We start from the raw sequence: 21,822 nt of genomic DNA on the forward strand, positions 1-21,822 counted from the left end.
GTTTGTCCTGCCTCAGGACCTGAAATGAAACATTAAATGCATTCCGTTGTGAATCACCAGTTAAGGAAGAAGACAATTCGTGCCCACAATGCACAAGCACCTTTTTATTCATGAGAAAAATCTTTCAACTCACAATAGAAATTATACCGACGGTTCTAGTTTAATTATGACTGAAAAACAATCTATAATTTCATTATGTTTTCTATTAGAGCTTGTTACAAATATACATATACATATACACCTTTAGTTACAATACAAAATAAGGAAAAACACTAAATCCATCAAATACACCTATATGTAATGTCTTTCAATGGAGAAAAACTTGACAGATTATCCATAACGGAACCGTGTTTATGATATCCGGACCGATAGGTGCAACTGTCAGTAGAATATGAGTGTGTGAGGGAATGAGTTTAGTTTCACACCGCACTCAGCAATATTCCAGCTATATGCTCACGGTCTTTGAATAACTAAAGTGTGGTCCCTTTACATTCGAGTGATCAATAGCATGAGCATCGATCTACCTAAATGGGAATCGATAACATGTGTCAACCAAGTCAGCGAGCCCCCCTCCCGTCACAAGCACAGCAGGATCTGATAAAATACATATTTAAACGCTATGGACATAAGGTGCAAACCGTAGACAGGTGGAAAGGATTGAAGCAGACATTCAGTTTCAAACTCACCTACTGCTGACTTTGACAGTCCGATTCCTTCTCTGTTTCATCCTCTTCCCCATGTCATCTTCAACACAGCGAAGAACTGAACTTGATTTTGTTAAAGAGGCGGTTGTTCTTGGACCGATTTTGTCCGGCGAAGATCATATGGGTTGCATTCAAGGGCCTCTGTGTACTGGGTGTTGAGGAGGACATCATATTCGCTTGGTAGTGCTTCTTTTCACACTAGGGCTGAGCAGAACTTTCCACACATCTTCATCATGGATCTTAATGGATTCATAAGAGATGATCTCGAGCAAAAGGTTCTTGGGTAGGTCACTCACTTTACATCTAGTTGTATTTTGACGCATAATCTCATCTGCGTCAAGGGTTTTCTCATCAGTTCGTCTCTGGAAACACTGGTGACTGTGGGTTTAAAACGTTTCGTGTTGTCTGTCTTAGCAGCAACTTCGGAAGGACGCTTGAAAGAATCGGTCATGGTTGTTGGAGATACTTATTGGAGTAACTTCCAAAGAGTGTAGTTATGCGCTAGAGATAGTGCAAATATAACACGTTGAATGTTTTGAGCTTTCTTTTATACCGTTTTTCGTTGTGCGTCACTGATAGATAAAAGTGTTGTTCATGTGGTCACGATGTCGAGGACACATCCATGTTCACACAATGGATGACGTCAGAGAACATTTTTTTCGTTTTACTCTGGTCGTGACGAACGCGACTTGATTTTTTAGGGTTAGGGAAGGAGATACCCCAGACTGCTTCCCAACAGACTTTGTCCATAAGTTTGAATTTCCTCGAGCCAAAGATAAGTTGACAATGCAAGTAATCACAACGATATAGATGATAAAGATTTGAGAAAAATACAGTTTTCGTCTTTGCTATTCTTTTGGCAAATAGTCTCCAGGGCTCTACTAAGATCTAATCCTTTCGATAGGGTTGTGCCTCAACGGTGTCTTCCATTCTTGTGAAACCATGATCTCATAGTTTGTAGCTTTATTACTTTAAAACTACATGGTGTCAAACATGTACTTTTAAAAAGAAACAAACCATGGAATTAACTATTAAATGCTTTTGAAAACTTCTTGTTGTATGCATAGTTACGTTTTTTGGTTTTATTTGTTTTGCTCAAAATAATTAAGAAACCAGTTCTATCTATTTGTATTCAATGTCTATAACTTAATACAGCGAGCTCATGTTCCTTTAACATTTGGTTTTTTTCCCCAGCCTCAAGACATGAAAAGAAGTGGTATCACATCTCCCCTCCCCCCATCCCCATCCCCCCTCTCTCCCTCCTTCAACGATAAACAATAAACATTTCTAGTAGCATATACCCTTATATGGAAAACATACTACTGCAACCGTGTCGCTTTCTCGGCAAAATGGTTCTATTTTTTTAACTGTTGGAACACGACAGATTTAACAGCTGACATTCCAATTGAGGGTGACTGATGGAATCCAGACCCGCGAGACAAATCGCGGAAAACGTAGTAGGACTTCCATATACGGGCATTCGTTACTATGCACCGATTCTGCTTCCTCAAGGCTCCGTTAATGAATTGCAATTGGTGCAGCGTGATTACAGAATGCCCTTTTGACCTTTCTGACCAGTGATACCGTGCACACCTGTGACGTTCAGTTCATGAGTTGGAAACAGTTCCCCTCCCGGCGAGACTAATCGCGGAAACGTAGTAGGACTTCCATATACGGACATTCGTTACTATGCACCGATTCTGCTTCCTCAAGGCTCCGTTAATGAATTGCAATTGGTGCAGCGTGATTACAGAATGCCCTTTGACCTTTCTGACCAGTGATACCGTGCACACCTGTGAGCGTTCCGTTCATGAGTTGGAACACGGCAGACCAACAGCTGGCATTCCAATGGAGTGTGACTCATGGAATCTAGCCCCCGCGAATATCGCGGAAACGTAGTAGGACTTCCATATACGGGCATTCGTTACTATGCAACGATTCAGCTTCGTTAGGGCTCAGTTAATGAATTGCATTGGTGCAACATGTTTTTAGAATGCCCTTTGACCTTTCCGACCTGTGATATCGTGCACACCTGTGAGGGTTCATGACCTATGCCTATGAACTTGCTCCTTGATGCTGTCATCGTTCACGTGACTCCTCGTCTCGTATTAACCGGAAGTCTGATGACGTCAGACTTCCGGTCACGTGACAACACCTCCTCGATGAGGTGCTTTACTTATTAAATTTACCCTACTCTGACTCACTCCAAAACCATTCGCTTCTCAAGTTAACAGACGTTCTTCTAACTGAGATTTTGCATGTCACACTAACCAGGTCACGATGCCAGATATCACTGGTGTAACAGCGTCTATGTGTACACCCCAGTGTAGTGTGCACAGTACAACTGTAGAGTCAGGTACAAGGTGAGTGTGTGGTGATCAATGACATTCTGTTTTCCATCAAATACCATTGACGAAAACGATTCTCGAAATATAGGTAAAGACAAGCAGTGTTGTTACTCTAACAGTCTATCTTTGAGGATTTAGGTTGCATATGCTAGCATACAAATATACCTGTGTATTACATACTCTTACCCGGAGACCTTCATGTTGTTTACAAACGATTGTTCCTTTTAAAGTGGCAGTTACACTTTCATGAATTATGTTAATTACATGGTGTTTGTGTTCGTGTCAACGTTAAATTTACCCCCATTCATTAAGACCATCTGTACATTCAATGTCTTATAGTTATATAGTTGCCCATATGCACATGTATCTCAGCTACCTAACCCTTTATCAATGAGTCTGTCTCAAAACTACCCTGATCAGAGTTCAATTTTTCGAAAGGCTGTAGGCCCGTGGAATTTGAAATTTGCAGTCATTCTGATTGTGACGTAATGTCTACCACGTTACAATACCCTGTCTTCCAAATGGTATGTCTGTGTGTTCTGTTCCACCACCTGTTACGCAGCTTCATTGAATTACAATTCCAGTACGATATACAATGGCAGAGGTGACAACAAAGTCAGTGATAAATAATATTCTCTCATCAGAAGCAGTGCTCACGTTTTTAAAATACGATGTTCGTAGATGATCACAGAATGCTGGACACCACTGTCCTCAAGGGACAATCTCAACATTGGTGTGCTGCAGTACACAGCCATATCACACAAACAATCTTGGTTATTAGTGTCACATTTCATGTGTAAAGAAACTGTGGAACATGAATTGGAATGGATGAAAGGCTCAACTGTAAATAGTATGTTAACTAGGAACATGAACACAGAAGGAACAAAGTTCATCTGTAAAACGTATCTTATTTTTTTCCAGAATGTGGATAGGAATGAGACTTGCATTGGCGACGCTTCTGACGTTGTTGCTGGTGCTGCCTACTGTGAAATCACAGAAAGTGTCAACTTTAAATGGCCCACTTCTAGGACAACAACTGTCAGTGTTGGGCAAGTCTCTTGACGTATTCTATGGAATCCCATATGCGAAGCCTCCTGTAGGCGATCTACGCTTCAAATACCCTCAGCCTTCAGAGTCATGGGGACCGGAAGTAAGGGATGCACAAAACCCGACGCCATCTTGCTTCCAACCAATAGGTGCTCATAACACAGATGAGAAGCACAAGCAGATGCCCGATGATTACAGTGAAGACTGCCTCCATCTTACAGTGTGGGCGCCATCAGACAATAGTGGCAATCTGGCAGTGATGGTCTGGATTCACGGCGGAGGCTTCTATTTTGGATCTACAAGACTACCACTGTATGAAGGAAAATACATTGCAGCAGAGAATGGAGTCATCGTTGTTTCAATTAATTACAGATTGGGGCCTTTAGGGTTCAGCTACCTTGGTCCAGATACCATCCCTGGCAACATGGGCTTGATGGATCAAAGATTAGCCTTACAGTGGGTGAAAGACAATGTTGCCAACTTTGGTGGAGATCCAACCCGAGTCACCATATTTGGAGAAAGTGCTGGTGGTGTCTGCGTGGGTCTACACCTGGTGTCACCTCTGTCACGTGACTTGTTTGACAGAGCAATCACACAGAGTGGGACCCTCACTTGCTCATGGACATACATGGCGCCCAAAACAGCAAAAGGAAAATTGAAGAGATTTGCTGATCTCCTTGAATGTCCTTCATCTTCAACTGATACAGAGATATATGACTGCTTGAAGACAGCAGATGCACAAACTATGGCAGACCTTCAGCTTGTTTTGTTAGATGAAGGAACAACATTTCCTCCAGTTGTGGATGGGTACTTTGTCTGATGATGACCCTAAAAGTCTTCTGTCCACTGGCTCCATCAAGCAGACCAGTGTATTGCATGGTTTTACTAAAGATGAGACAACACTGTTTTCTGCAATGACATTGAAACGTTCCCTGAGAAACGTGTCCACACTACCTGAAGCACTGATTTTAAGTCGTCAAGAATATGATAGTTTTCTTTCATTTGACATTGTCACTGGAAAGGACATTGGAGAGTCTATTCGTCTATTTTATGAAAGTCAGATACCCCTTCTAAAGGACACGGACTATTTTGATGTCGTAACTCGTGCAACTTCAGACAGGAAATTTAAGTGTCCTCATCTTGAGTTTGACAGATTGTACTCTCCTGCCAACCCTACCTATGTCTACAGTTTTAATCGCCGACTGTCAGTTAGTCCAAATCCACAGTGGATGGGAGCACCCCACTGGTACGAGCTTGACTTTGTGTTTGGTTGGGTTCTGGATAAGTCTCTGGGATGTACAGAGGAGGAGATGGAACTCAGCAGGACCATCATGACGTACTGGACCAACTTTGCCAAGTCGGGGTGAGTGAGTGAATGAATGAGCGAGTGAAATGGTATTATTTTAAATGACATCATGTAAATGTTACTAATCAGGACGATCAATATTTTGTTTCAAATATTCAAGATCTTCTGAAGTTTTCGTATCTATATACAGCAATCCGAACGCTCCTGTCCCCATCAAGGTGAACTGGCCAGCCTCTGACAACACTAATCTCTCCTACATGGCCCTTGACGTGGGCAGCAAATTAGCAGCAGGACACGGGGTAGTCCACCACGAATGTGTTTTCATCAACAGGATTCTACCCATGATTTCTAAAGGTAATAGTATGATGGGATATCATTTTTTAACAGTTACATGCAATACATGTTTTTATGTTGAAATCACTTAACGGAATACCATAAGTTCATTTCAGTATGGTCCAATCAAGTGGTTCATTCAAATGCTATAATGCCATTATGTCTGTGCCAACATGTACCCATTAAGAGTTTTCTCAGAATTTTCATGTTAATTTCAAAATGTCACTACTGATATGCCTGGTCCTTACAGTTTGATCGTAGAGATAATTTCTAGTGTCTGTGCTTCTCCTACCTGAGACGATATGCTCCTAGAGGCAGTGGGGTAGCCTAGTGGTTTAAACGTTTGCTCGTCATGCAGAAGACCCAGGTTCAATTGCCCACATGTGTACAATGTGCAGAGTCCATTTCTAGTGTCCCCCCGCCATGATATTGCTGGAATCTTGCTAAAAGCGGTGTAAAACCATACACACTCTCTCCCTCCCTCACCTTTATGCTAAAAGTAAATAACTGTAACAAGATAAGGGCAACAATACCCCAGATGCGTCTTATTGCAACATGATCGACTGAAGGCTGCAAATTGTTGAGAATGTACATTGTTTGTTCATGATACAAACGTGCAGCCAGGGAAATCATGAATTTATCCTTGTGTTTCAGACCCACCGGAAGGGCAGGAGTATTGCACAAAAGGATGAAAGTACAGCATTATAATACTCAGAGCCGCACTATAATAATCTAACAATAAGGTTTGACATTGCCAGGAACAGATTATTGTCCAAAGTCGTAGAGAGTCCTCAGAGATACTGTGACACCTATAGTCTACACTCAACCACCAACCCTATGTAGCCATCAATGATGTGATGAAATAAATAATTTGCCAGCATTCTGTTGTTCATTATGGTGGGTACCCAATCTTAGAAACACTGCATAGCTCACATAGGCAGTATTATTCCCATGGGGTTGAGAATGATGATTGAAGATATATGGATGTCCTGTTTAGGAAACAAACAGACCTGTATTTAGCATATACTATCATCCGAAAAGATTGGTATATTAATGCATTATTTATATCAGCATCCGATAAGTCAGATGCAACTCCGTATAGTTATGTATCACTTTTAAGCTGGAACTACAATCCGTTTGAGTCAGAAACGGACCGATGAATTGCAAATTTTATCATTGTACAAAATTGCCACATAAATATAAATAGTACACATGTTTATCATTTACTAATACCCAACAGCTTTCTTATATTTGAAAACTAATCTTCATAAAGTTTGTATATAATTTTCATTTTCGATAATTCTACACCACCTTAAATCTCCAACAAACCGCTTACAAACACAAAATGAACAGTCAAAAAGTAGTTTCTGTCGGTATGTGCAAGACGTCACGGAGTGCGGTTTAATCGAATGAAATGCACTGATATGCGTTGGTCTCATATAATTCCCCTGATTGATATGCTTTACTTGTGTGGAGGTTTAATATTATTGCATAGTGTCAGTGTTGCTATATTTAGCTTGCATCGGGACTACTGTAAAATTATAGCACCTTCACGTTGTCGGCCTCACGTTGTCGGCCTCCCCACGTTGTCAGGCTCGGTGACTGCTCATACAAACAGTCGTCAGAAAGTTTGGGAAACAAGGTTTTTCAACGAAGCTGTTCACCGACTCCAAATTATGCATGTCATCCAGCGATGTCCCAGATATTACCATACGACCAGCAGCACAGTGCAGTAGTGTCTCAAATGAACATAATTTACAGAAAAAAGCAGTTCATGTTAAAAATATATAATAAAAAGGAGCTCTGAGACTTTCTTCATTTTCAGACAGTTAAACTGAAATCTAGACTTGCCACATATTTTAGACTTGCATGGGCTTTCTTAGAAATCTTTGTTGCAGGGACTGTATGACAGACTAAATACAGTACATGTCTGGTGACTAGTGAGTGAATGAGTTCAGTTTTACGCCGCACCTGGCAATATTCCAGCTATATGGCGGCGGTCTGTATATAATCGAGTCTGGACCAGACAATCCAGTGATCAACAGCATGGGCATCGATCTGCGCAATTGGGATAAGATGACATGTGTCAACCAAGACAGCGAGCCTGACCACGTGCACCCGGTCCCGTTAGTCGCCCCTAGCGACAAGCATGGGTTATTGAAGATCAATTCTAACCCAGACCTTCACGGCTGTCCGGTGACTAGTGTTTCCCCTATACAGTGCCCTTTTTAGTTGGCGCCTGGCTGTTTTTATTTGAGCGCCTTGCTGTTTTTGTTTGTCGCCTTTCACTTCTTTGCTATAAAATAATTCATGTTAACACGTATGCATGTATGATTTTTAATTCAATACTTGTAAATCTGTCACTGCATGCCCATTTTGGAATAAGGGTGCCCCTTTGGAAATTCTGTCGTCCTGCCTTTTGGATCCTGGGGAAAACACTAGTGATCCTGGCCCCACATAAAATGGGGGTTTGTCTTTTGCATTCAACAATATATCGCCTTACCTCGAAAACACGAATGTTAGCTTGTATGCACAAAACTCTGTGAATAATTAGATATGCTATTACACGCCATGAGTAAAGAGAGTACTTGGTGTGAAAGTGTAAAAAAAAATTACACCTGGGCCTAGATTTTCGAAGGTCTCTTAGCGCTAAGATAGTCGTAAGTGCCATACATTAACATTAACTTACGACTATCTTAGCTTCGAAAAATCTAGGCCCTAGATTTAATAGAGGAAATACGGTAGATGAGGGGCATGTAAATAATCGAATGTCGGCCAGACACTAATATTTGAGTTGGGTGGGGTGAGGGTGCAATTTAAGTCCTCGCCGCACGGTCACGGTGACCTGCATATATCATTGTCGTCAAGCATGATCTACCCATCCAGCAGGACGTTTTGAACAGGCAGCATAGGATTCAGTTTTCCCCTCTGTATGCAGTCTTGGCGGGTCCTGGGTTCGTTAAAACACTCATGTGTCGAGCTCTGATATGTCGAAGTCACTGTTGTGTTGAAGTGAGAGCTTTGTCCCTTGTCACCCTTTTGCGGTTGTGTCGAACCCCAGATAATAATTGGGGGTCCCCGGGGCGCCCATGTTTGTGAGTCGAGGTAAAACCAAGTGACTCGATAACTGTAAAACGAGAAATTTTCCCGCCTTTAAATCTTATTTTTTTAAATTGTTTTTAAATATGTTATATTATAGTATAATATGGAATAAAGTGAGTATCGTCAGCATACTGTCCTAGTTTATGTTCAAAATCATTAAGTGTTAGACCAAAAAGTTAACTTACGAGATTTTTAACATCAACAGGAAGTGGGACTCAAGCTTGGTTTCACCATCGAATCAAAGAGATATAGTGTATATTGTATTGATAAGTGTAACATTCAACTTCTGCGTAAAACAAAACACATGGCTTTAGTAGCTTGATGACAGAGATTTGACATAGATCATTTGAAAGAACATTTTCTATCAAAAATAACTTCATGAAACATAATAACAGTTTTCACCTAACTGGTTGAAATATCCAATTAGAACATACCTATGTATACATTGATGTTGCCCTAATTAATCCCTATTCTAGTGTGTAACTAATGGGAGTAAATCGGGCACTTGGACGTCGGGTATGCAGGCTTCATCAGTGTAGCCGATTACTAACACACTAACCCGTTTCACTGTATACTTCAAAATCTACCCCAACCGCTTGCAAGAAATTCATGAGACATTTTCAATAGAATAATCAATATCTAACCCCATATACAATCACACAACCTCGTTCCCAGTCACCCAAAATGAAATATTCCCTACTTTTTTAACTGTAAATATGAATCTCGGGTAACTGAGTTAATATGAACAGTTTCTTGAGCGGAGCTGTACCTCGACTTGAGGTGGAGAATCAGCAAGTCATCCAGCTAGGCCGTCAGCCTGATTAAGTATGTGTAGACTAGACACAGGGGGACTTTGGCCATTCAGTTAATGGTGTTTGGAGGGGGATAAAATGACATGATTTTAACCATGTCATCAAACAATACAGGTTTTTCCGGGTTTTCTGAAACAAATATATAATAGTAGTAATAATAATGATGGGTATTATATAGCGCTGTATCCATCCACAAGGTGCATGCTCAACGCGCATATGGGCCCTGAGGAATTTCCTAGTGGCCCAATAAAAAGTAATAAATATAGTTGTCCATAAAACGGTATGCAGTCAGATGATCCTGACATATCCCGTAGTGGTTCCTGAACAGTATCGGACTGAAAGAATGGGTGAGTGAGTCCGTACGTGCGTGCGTCCGTGAGGGAGCGAGGAAGGGAAGGAGCGAGGAAGGGAAGGAGTGAGTGAGTGGGTGATGGACTCTCGTGATGAAAGTACAATACTGTTGTACAACACTCAATCACTTATGCACGCACTGCCTCACTCACTCTAAAACCATTCGCTTCTCAAGTTAACAGACGTTCCGGACTCACCTGTAACTGAGATTTTGCATGTCACACTAACCAGGTCACGATGCGAGATATCACTGGTGTAACAGCGTCCATGTGTACACCCCAGCGTAGTGTCCACAGCACAACTGTAGAGTCAGGTATAAGGTGAGTGTGTGATGAAAAATGACATTCTGTTTTCCATCAAACACCGTTGACGTATACTGTTGTCGGACTATAGGTAATGACAAGCAGTGTTGTTACTCTAACAGTTTATCTTTGAGGATTTAGATTGAAAATGCTTGCATACAAGTAGGCCTGTATATTACCTGCTCTTACCCAGAAACTTTGATGTTGCAAATTGTTTACAAGCGATTGTTCCTGTTAAAGAGGCAGTTGCTCCTTCATGCTGTGTTTTAATTGCATGGTGTTGTTTGAGTTCGAGTCAACATTAATAATGCATAAATACGTTCAGATGTACCTCTGTTCATTCAGCAATACAAGGGTACCAGTAGGGAATAGATTGTCATGTGACTGTAAACCAAGTTCAATATTCCGAAGAATGAAAATTGATGGCAGATTCATCCACTAAAGGGGTAATACGATTATTTACCAATCATTTGACAATCTTGACCACTTGGGCGTCTCTTTAAATTCAGTGACGTCATGTCTACCAAGTCACCATATATCGAAGTGATTACTTAACTGTGGGTGAGTGGTTCAGTGAGTGAGTGGTTGAGTGAGTGGTTTAGTGGTTGAGCGGTTGAGTGGGTGAGTGAGTGAGTGACTTTGGGGTATAAAGTTGAAAGTAATATACTGTTATAGAACACTCACTCACGTATGCACGCATTGACTCACTCACTCTAAAACCAATCAGTTCTCAATTGAACAGACATTCCGAACTCACCTATACCTTGTCAAAGACAGACATCTTATGAACGCACCACCATTTCGCTTTATCGCCACGCCTAAACACAACGCATGGGATGCACGTGCACAACGCAGTAGCTCCATACACGTGCATGGGGTGTCATTTTTTTATTTTGACGGTTTTCAAAAATATCGAAAAATCATTTTCACAATCATTTTGCATCACATATTTTTTAGCCGTTTTGGTTCTTTTCGTTTGAAAATGAAAATCATATACATGCAAATTTCACGTCATACACATATCATCTTTCAAGAGCGATAACTGTACGAACAACTATGGTCATAAGAAAGTGCAAGTGGTGAACAGTCTCAAAACAGTCATTCTTATAATATCCATGTTCATTGACCATATATCGCCCAATTCTTTCAATCGTAAAATATAAATGAGGTTTCCCTACTTTTCTTGAGGAGCATATATCTGAGATTTTGCAAGTCACGCTAACCAGGTCATATCACTGGTGTAACAGCGTCTGTGTGTACACCCCAGTGCAGAGTCCACAGTACAACTGTAGAGTCAGGTACAAGGTGAGTGTCTAATGAAAAATGGCATTGTTGTCCTTCAAATACCGTTGACGTTTATATACTTGTTGAAATATAGGAAATGGCTAGCAGTGTTGTTACTCCAACAATTTCTCTTTGAGGATTCAGTATGGATATACCTGCACACAAGAAGGACTGTATAATACTTACTCATACCCGGAGACATTCATGTTGTTTACAAGCGATTGTTCCTTTTTGAAGTGGCAGTTACACCTTCATGATTCTACTAGTAGACCTGTGTATTACTTACTCTTACCCGGAGACATTCATGTTGTTTACAAGCGATTGTTCTTTTTAAAGTGGCAGTTACACCTTCATGATTCTTGTCAATTTCATTGTGTAGTTTGTCTAATCAATATAAAAATACTTTCGGATGCGTCTCTGTTCATTCAGAAACACAGGGTACCGTTAAGGAATAGATTGTAATGTGACTGTGAACCGTATTCAGTTTACCTAAGAATGAAAATTAATGGCAGATTAATCCACAGACGAGGCCATAAAATTCACCAACCGTTTGACAATCTTGACCGCTGGGTCTCTTTTACATACAATGAAGTCATGTCTACCACGTCACCATACTTAACTTTTCAAATTGTATGTCTGTGTATTTCCTGTTCCACCATCACCGTTACAGTTCTTCAATGTAATTACAATGCCAGTACGAAATATAATGGCAGAGGTGACAACAAAGTCAATGATAAATAATACTCCCACATCAGCAACAGTGCTCAAGCTTCCAAAACAGACTTATACTAAATATCCGGGGTGAAAAGATGATGTTCACAGAATGCTGGACACCGCTGTCCTCACGTGACAATCTCAACATTGTTTTCCTGCTTTACACAGCCATATTACACGTACACAGACATATTGTTCTACTGATTTACACAGCAATATCACACGAACCATCTTGGTTATTAGTGTCACATTTCATGTGTAAAGAAACTGTGATTAACTAGGAACATGAACTGAAAAGGATCAAACGTTCAACTGTAAATCGTATCTTAAAATTCAATATGTTCTTTCAGAATGTGGACAGGAATGAGACTTGCATTTGCGACGCTTGTTACGTTGTTGCTGGTGTTGCCTACTGTGAAAACAAAGGAAGTGTCAACTCTGAATGGCCCACTTCTAGGACAACGTCTGTCAGTGTTGGGCAAGTCTCTTGACGTATTCTATGGAATTCCATATGCCAAGCCTCCTGTAGGTGATCTCCGCTTCAAATACCCTCAGCCTTCAGAGTCATGGGGACCGGAAGTTAGAGATGCACAAAACCCGACGCCATCTTGCTTCCAACCAAAAAATGCTCATGGCACTGATGAAAGTTACAAACAGATGCCCGATGATTACAGTGAAGACTGCCTTCACCTTACAGTGTGGGCGCCATCAGCCAATGCTGGCAATCTGGCAGTCATGGTCTGGATCCACGGCGGAGCTTTTTATATTGGATCTACAAGACTGCCACTGTATGAAGGAAAATACATTGCAGCAGAGAATGACGTCATCGTTGTTTCAATGAATTACAGATTGGGGCCTCTAGGGTTCAGTTACCTTGGTCCAGATACCATCCCTGGAAATATGGGCTTGGTGGATCAAAGATTAGCCTTACAGTGGGTGAAAGACAATATTGCCAACTTTGGTGGAGATCCAACCCGCGTGACCATATTTGGAGAAAGTGCTGGTGGTGCAAGTGTAGGTCTACACCTGGCATCACCTTTATCACGTGACCTGTTCGACAGAGCAATCACACAGAGTGGGACCCTCCTCTGCCCGTGGGCTTACACTTTTCCCAACACAGCAAAACAGAAACTGAAGAGATTTGCCAATCTCCTTGAATGCCCTTCATCTTCAACTGATACAGAGATATATGAGTGCTTGAAGACAGCAGATGCACAAACTATGGCAGACCTTCAGCTAGGTTTGTTCGATGAAGGAATTCCATTTCGTCCAGTAGTGGATGGGAACTTCCTCCCCCGATGACCCCAAAACTCTTCTGTCCACTGGCTCCATCAAGCAGACCAGTGTATTGCATGGTTTTACAAAGAACGAGATGACTCTGTTTTCTGCACTGACATTGAAGCAGATGAGAAAAGTATCTGCATTACCGGAAACATTGATTTTAAGTCGCACAGAATATGAAAGTCTTAAGTTTAGCATTGGAAATGTGGACGGAATCGAAGAACCTCTTCGCCTCTTTTATGAAAGTCAGAAAGCCCCCCTGAAAGAAAAAGACTATTTTGATGTCGTGACTCGAGCGAGTACGGATAAGGCAATGAAGTGTCCTCATCTTGAGTTTGACAGATTGTACTCTCCTGCCAACCCTACCTACGTGTACAGTTTTAATCACCGACTGTCAGTTAGTCCGTTTCCACAGTGGATAGGAGCAGCCCACTGGTACGAGCTTGACTTTGTATTTGGTTGGGTCCTGGAAAAGTCTCTGGGATGTACAGAGGAGAGATGGAACTCAGCAGAACCATCATGACGTACTGGACCAACTTTGCCAAGTCAGGGTGAGTGAGTGAGTGGTACATATGACTTATTGAGTCAATGATCGCCCTCAAACTTTTAAGACCTCTTAATCCTGAAAGAACAGCACAAAACACAAAGGAAACAACTTCTATCATTTTCATGTGTACAATGTCCAGAGACCATTTATGTTGTCCACTGGCGTTTTCAAAATGTGTCAAAAACCTATTTCACCCTCTCCAATTAACATGATACCAAACCCGTGGAGATCCGGTTTAGAATTGGTCTTCAGCAACTCATGTTTGTCGTAAGAGGAGACTAACGGGATCGGTTGGTCAGGCACGATAACAAAGTTGAAACATGTCATTGCATACCACTGCATAGCTCCATGTTCATGCTATTGATCACTGGATTATCTGGACCAGGTTCGATTAATTACAGATCGCCACCATATAGATGGAATAGTGCAGGGCCTCTTATATTAAACAACAAATGAACCAAACAAACAAATAAACAAAACATCCTAGAACTCTTTTATTTACAGGAACCCGAACACTCCTGTCCCCGTCAAGGTGAACTGGCCAGCCTCTGACAACACTGATCTCTCCTACATGGCTCTTGACGTGGGCAGCAACTTAGCAGCAGGGCACGGGGTAGCCCACCACGAATGTGTCTTCATCAACAGGATTCTACCCATGGTTTCTAAAGGTAATATTCATGATGGATAGTTCAATGGGAATGGTCGGGACCGACAGGTATTTCGAGTTATGCATAATATTCGAGACGCCGGCAGTCGACTCATCGGGATTTGACTGTAGTTGAATGGTTTCAGATGTGAATAGTTTCTCAAGTGATTATGATACTTATGTATACCAATACGTCCATACTGATCCACGGATACTGATTGGTTCGTGTCAACATGTTCATGCCCATATGTTAATGCTGATACCATCATGTTGATATGTTCGTAATGTTACGTTTATACCAATACGTTCATGCGGACATGTTCATGCCCATATGTGTAGTCATCTCAGTGTTGAGCCTTGTTTCATGAAAGAAGTTTTACCCCCAACTCACTCAACTTTTAACTATAACCATCGCTGGAAGACGTATGAGTTAATACAAAAGGCGCCTTTGTTTGTAACCAGATGGCAACAGCCCCTCCCCATGTCACGCCTGGTTTATCGTTGTGGATATTACACTGGACTGTAGCACGGCAAATAATGAGTCCATTTAATGCTTTTCAGACTCCCCTGAAGGGCAGGAATACTGCACGAGAGGATGAAAGGACAGCATCACAATAATCAGACCTTGAGGAACATACAGTCGAGCACCGTTGTGTCGAACTCTAGATATAATTTCATGGTCCCAACAAACAAAATTACCCTTTAACTCTCGACATTGGCAAGGAACTCGATATTCACCTTCTTTTCATAGGCAAGTATCCCACTGAACGGACGTTGTTTCCACACATTTACACACGGTGCGGCATGAATCAAAGGGATGCGGTAGTGTAAACTAATTAGGGCTAATTGAGTTGAAGGTGTCACTTGTTTGTTATTTAATTAGGATTAATTAGGAAGGAATTAATTGGGAAGTACTCACTGATACGACTAAACACTACTGATAACGGATTATAGTTTCGAATCAAAACATACTAAGAAATCAACTGAGGGTTTTGTGTAATCGCAGTTGAGAATGTCGGTTGCGTTCACAAAGAATTATGTCGACTGTATCAAGGACTTGAGAGTGGTTATCTACTATCGCCTTCATGCCACCACCAAATGCCCGTCAGTCTAAAGATTTAGATCCAACTTTTGTATGATTCAATAGGACACTGTAACATGAGCTGTACCGTGTTGACCGTAACATTGCGATCCCTGTGAGTAAAATGTATATACAAATATATATACATAAAATCTACATTGTCTTTTCTTTCTTTCATAGTGATAGGTGATGATATGCCCTGGTCGGATGTCTCGAAGTTCGGATAACTCGATATTTTTTCTTGGTCCCGTGAATATCGAGACAACGGTGCTCGACTGTATACAGCGGGTGGCCATATTATTACGTACAAACATGGCGGACCGATTGTTTACACGGGAATTCAAAGTGTCATAACTCGTCAAATATAAACAGACTTACCTCAATATTTTGTGATGTGTCCCTTGTTCCTTATTATTTTCAACATCCGCCTTGGAATCGATGAATAAACATTTCTGTTGAAATCGAGGGGAATATTTTCCCAGATGTCCCACACTACGTGTTCCAAGTCTGCAGCCAACTGAATGTTTCTTCGGCGTCCCTGAAGTTTATTTTCCAGGTAGAGCCAACAGTTCTCAATAATATTTGCGTCTGGACTCTGTGCAGGCCATAACATTTCAGTAAAGTCATTTTATCGCTTGTAATCCTGAACGACATGGGCCCGATGTACAGGGGCGTTGTCATCTTGAAGATGTACCGGTTTCCCGGCAACTGTCTGGCTATAACGGGCCAAAACATATCATCGAGGATTTCTGTGTATTTCTGAGCATTTATGTTGCCATTAACAACACAAATGGTACCAACGCCATGCCAGGTGATACAAGCCCACACCATCAAACTGACGCGTGGCTGTCGTCACGGACAAAGACATTGCGGGAGGAATTCTTCACCGGGCTGTCTCCAAACAAAAACGCGATTGTTTTCCCCAATGATAATTTTACACTCGTCAGAGGAGGATTCCAGTAATGAGTCACAGTAATTATTCACTTTACGATTTCTGACATTATAGTCACGAATGCGGAGTTTTTTATAACAACACGTCTATGAAATTTATTTTCATATAATCGTCTCCTTACAGTCCTCACCGATACACGTGTAGCCCTATTGTTGTTCAAATTCTCAGTTATTCACCAAAAGGTGAAATCTTATTGTGTCTGACCAACCTCAAAAGTTGTCGATTGTCCCGAGGAGTCAGTTTCCTCATACGGCTCGTTCTGAACGCATTCTAGACTGATCCACGTCGATTAAACCGCTTTACCACCGAATATACGCTGCTTCGAGGCATTCCAAAGAATCTTGCGATGTTAGAACATTTTCCGCCACTTTGAAACTTTTTTACAATTAATTTCTTAAGTGACTCCGACAAATCAGCCGATTTCCCCATTGCTACCGGAAATAACCAGAATATGTAGCAGACTACAAGAAAATTAAAAATAGAGTCACGTGACATCATGGTCGATCATGTGACAAGATATTACGAGTATACGTGGTGTCGTTTTTGAGTAGCAGTATTTTAAATACGGGCATCGCTATACACGATATCAACGCTGTTACAATACGCGCTGTATGTCATTATCATTATTGAAGCCGCTTTAAACTGTAGTGGGGAAGCAAAGTCACAGACATAGAATGTCACTCTGCATGGATGTTGTGACGTCTTTTACACTGCTAAGTCATCCGTGTCTACAGACACTACCTCTACCACTCCCAAACATACCTCCCAAGGACGCCATGGAATAAATAGTCCAAGTGCATTTATTATTCCCCACGGCTCCACGTCAGGACGTCAATTTGTACATGTGCCTACAGTACATACTCAGAAAAGCCAACATGTCAATCAACTGCTCTGACAAGTCACTTGGTACATGTGTTATCCAGCAACTCAACTACCGTAGACATTATATACTCAGAGAAGTCAACTGTTATGTAAACTATCTGCTCGGACAAGTCACTTGGTACTTGTGTTATCCAGCAACTCAACTACCGTAGACATTATATACTCAGAGAAGTTAACTGTTGTGTAAACTATCTGCTCGGACAAGTCACTTGGTACCTGTGTTATCCAGCAACTCAACTACCGTAGACATATACTCAGAGAAGTTAACTGTTATGTAAACTATCTGCTCGGACAAGTCACTTGGTACCTGTGTTATCCAGCAACTCAACTACCGTAGACATTATATACTCAGAGAAGTCAACTGGTGTGTGAAAACTATCTGCTCGGACAAGTCACTTGGTACCTGCAAGTTATCCAGCAAGTCAACTACCGTAGACATATACTCAGAGAAGTTAACTGGTATGTAAACTATCTGCTCGGACAAGTCACTTGGTACCTGTGTTATCCAGCAACTCAACTACCGTAGACATATACTCAGAGAAGTTAACTGTTATGTAAACTATCTGCTCGGACAAGTCACTTGGTACATGTGTTATCCAGCAACTCAACTACCGTAGACATATACTCAGAGAAGTTAACTGTTATGTAAACTATCTGCTCGGACAAGTCACTTGGTACCTGAGTTATCCAGCAACTCAACTACCGTAGACATTATATACTCAGAGAAGTCAACTGGTGTGTAAACTATCTGCTCGGACAAGTCACTTGGTACCTGTGTTATCCAGCAAGTCAACTACCGTAGACATATACTCAGAGAAGTCAACTGGTGTGTGAACTATCTGCTCGGACAAGTCACTTGGTACATGTGTTATCCAGCAACTCAACTACCGTAGACATTATATACTCAGAGAAGTCAACTGGTGTGTGAACTATCTGCTCGGACAAGTCACTTGGTACATGTGTTATCCAGCAACTCAACAACCGTAGACATTATATACTCAGAGAAGTCATCTGGTGTGTGAACTATCTGCTCAGACAAGTCACTTGGTACATGTGTTATCCAGCAACTCAACTACCGTAGACATTATATACTCAGAGAAGTCAACTGGTATGTAAACTATCTGCTCGGACAAGTCACTTGGTACATGTGTTATCCAGCAACTCAACTACCGTAGACATTATATACTCAGAGAAGTCAACTGGTGTGTGAACTATCTGCTCGGACAAGTCACTTGGTACCTGTGTTATCCAGCAGCTCAACTACCGTAGACATATACTCAGAGAAGTTAACTGTTATGTAAACTATCTGCTCGGACAAGTCACTTGGTACCTGAGTTATCCAGCAACTCAACTACCGTAGACATATACTCAGAGAAGTTAACTGTTATGTAAACTATCTGCTCGGACAAGTCACTTGGTACCTGTGTTATCCAGCAACTCAACTACCGTAGACATATACTCAGAGAAGTTAACTGTTATGTAAACTATCTGCTCGGACAAGTCACTTGGTACATGTGTTATCCAGCAACTCAACTACCGTAGACATTATATACTCAGAGAAGTCAACTGGTGTGTGAACTATCTGCTCGGACAAGTCACTTGGTACCTGTGTTATCCAGCAAGTCAACTACCGTAGACATATACTCAGAGAAGTCAACTGGTGTGTGAACTATCTGCTCGGACAAGTCACTTGGTACCTGTGTTATCAAGCAACTCAACTACCGTAGACATATACTCAGAGAAGTCAACTGGTGTGTGAACTATCTGCTCGGACAAGTCACTTGGTACATGTGTTATCCAGCAACTCAACTACCGTAGACATTATATACTCAGAGAAGTCAACTGGTGTGTAAACTATCTGCTCGGACAAGTCACTTGGTACAAGTGTTATCCAGCAAGTCAACTACCGTAGACATTATATACTCAGAGAAGTCAACTGGTGTGTAAACTATCTGCTCGGACAAGTCACTTGGTACATGTGTTATCCAGCAAGTCAACTACCGTAGACATTATATACTCAGAGAAGTCAACTGGTATGTAAACTATCTGCTCGGACAAGTCACTTGGTACATGTGTTATCCAGCAAGTCAACTACCGTAGACTTTATATATTTAGAGATATTATATATACATTCAACTGGCATAAACCATTTACTCAGACAAGCCAACAATGGTACAAGCGGTACAGCCACAGATTAATCGGGTAGTACATGTTCACTTTTCTTCATGGATATATGAACTGGTATACCCAATACCTACGCTCACTGATCATCTGGTATATTTGTATCTAGTCAGACAGGTCAACTGGTATAAACGCTGTCTTAATGGACTAGTGAACAGCTACATACCTTACTGTGAAACCAAGTACATCACACATTATTCACTCGCATAAATCAATCGGTACATGTGTAATCTATTCTGGCAAGACAACACATCGCCTCCATCAGTAGAGCCTGCTACTACAACATCCACAATATCAGCAAAGTCCGCCACTACCTCGATACTGACACCTGTAAACTCCTGATGGACTGTCCTGTCACGTGTATACTCGACTACTGTAATTCACTATATGCCAACCTCTCCACGACATCACTCCAGAAACTAATAAAGAATCCAAAATTCTGCTGCCAGATGCATCACCCAAACTCCTCGTCATGACCATATCACACCAGTGCTACAGTCTCTACACTGGCTCCCCATCTCTGCAACAATTACCTTCAAAATCCTCATTCTGACTCATGACTGCCTCTACAACGATAACTTTCCCGACTATCTCAAACATCTCGTCTCCGATCCTCCTCTGACTCTCTCCTAACCCAACACAGATCTCCAAAGCAACTGTCTGACCGAGCCTTCTCCTTTGCCAGCCCTGAACTGTGGAACTCTCTTCCAAAGGAAATCAGGAACACATCATTGAAAGAAACTTTTAAATCTTTGCTTAAACTGACTGACTGACTGAGTTTGGTTTTACGCCGCTTTTAGCAATATTCCAGCAACATCACGGCGGGGGACACCAGAAATGGGCTTCACACATTGTACCCATGTGGGGATTCGAACCCGGTCTTCGGCGTGACGAGTCTTTGCTTAAAGGTCACATGCAACGTAAAACACAACTTTGCAGATTCTGATACCTTTCGGTATGGACTTACCGAAACAAATCGTCAAAAATGCAAATTCAACTTATAAAGTTGAAAAATAACGCGATGAAAAAAACCGCGCGAAATCGGAGTTCAAACGTTTCATTAATTTTCCCCCGACTTTTCGGGGAAAAACTGGTTTCAACGGCCGGGCTGCGCTCAAAGCACGTGCGCAGTGAAATAGGTTCGCGCAGCTTGGAAGCGGGTTGTCCGGTTAATACTCGGTGAAGGCTTTGGTGTGAGCTATTTTTCTAATGTTTTGTTGATATCTCACAGGCGCGAGCTTTTTTATATGTTATGACAGTAAATTAACTGTTTATATAATTTCATTTGTCTATTTCACCACACGTTCTTCTTACCGAGTCACTTTCTCAGTTCGATACTTGAAAGCAATGTCATTATTTAGCGTTGACAGAATTTCTAACTGTGATATAGATATGTCGTTGTCACAGACAAAACTCAATGTCTTGTTTTATTGACACCTATGTGTCTGCCTGCCTGTCTGCTAATGACAATATTCAATACACAGCTGCTATCACTGACCACATGGAATTTGAACTTAACACCAATCAGGCTATACACCATAAACAAAATGCATTGATTTATCGCCCGAGTTCGGTCTCTGTCACATTATGTAATTACACAGACCGGCAGGTGTGATACTTGAACACATGACATGTTATGATGTCTGTTGATTGTAAAATGTTATGCACAAAAAATGAGCATGTATTTACAAAACCCAACATCTCTATATATACACACACAATGAGCCGTGAGGGCATCTGCAAATGAACCAGCCGTTACACTTGAGTGCACACCCACCTGCTCTGACTGGGTTCGGTATCCCGGCTGCTTCGTTTCTTGGGGAGTAAACCCAAGTACACAATATTGCACTTTTGATTTGCGATTGTACGCTTATAATTTTGTTTATATGTTTTTTCATAACCAGCAATGTATATTATATGTCATGAATAAGTGATAATTGTGTTTTAAT

The 21,822-nt window shown here is 41.4% G+C and overlaps 2 protein-coding genes across 2 annotated transcripts; both read left to right on the top strand.

The window, feature by feature from the left end:
• The first annotated feature begins 2,881 nt into the window (after positions 1-2,881).
• On the top strand, positions 2,882-6,571 carry LOC124277577 (cholinesterase 1-like). Its single transcript, XM_046713295.1, is given in 5 exon segments — positions 2,882-3,067; positions 3,974-4,916; positions 4,918-5,462; positions 5,596-5,759; positions 6,393-6,571. Coding segments are annotated over 5 exon segments (1,773 nt in total). The 5' UTR covers positions 2,882-2,984; the 3' UTR covers positions 6,431-6,571.
• Positions 6,572-10,110: 3,539 nt separating this feature from the next.
• On the top strand, positions 10,111-14,107 carry LOC124277576 (cholinesterase 1-like). Its single transcript, XM_046713294.1, is given in 3 exon segments — positions 10,111-10,323; positions 12,654-13,596; positions 13,598-14,107. Coding segments are annotated over 3 exon segments (1,536 nt in total). The 5' UTR covers positions 10,111-10,240.
• The last annotated feature ends 7,715 nt before the right edge of the window (positions 14,108-21,822 follow it).

Source organism: Haliotis rubra, unplaced genomic scaffold (genome assembly GCF_003918875.1).
Source record: "Haliotis rubra isolate DU_JTF1 unplaced genomic scaffold, ASM391887v1 Scf2235, whole genome shotgun sequence".
NCBI lineage: Eukaryota > Metazoa > Mollusca > Gastropoda > Lepetellida > Haliotidae > Haliotis > Haliotis rubra.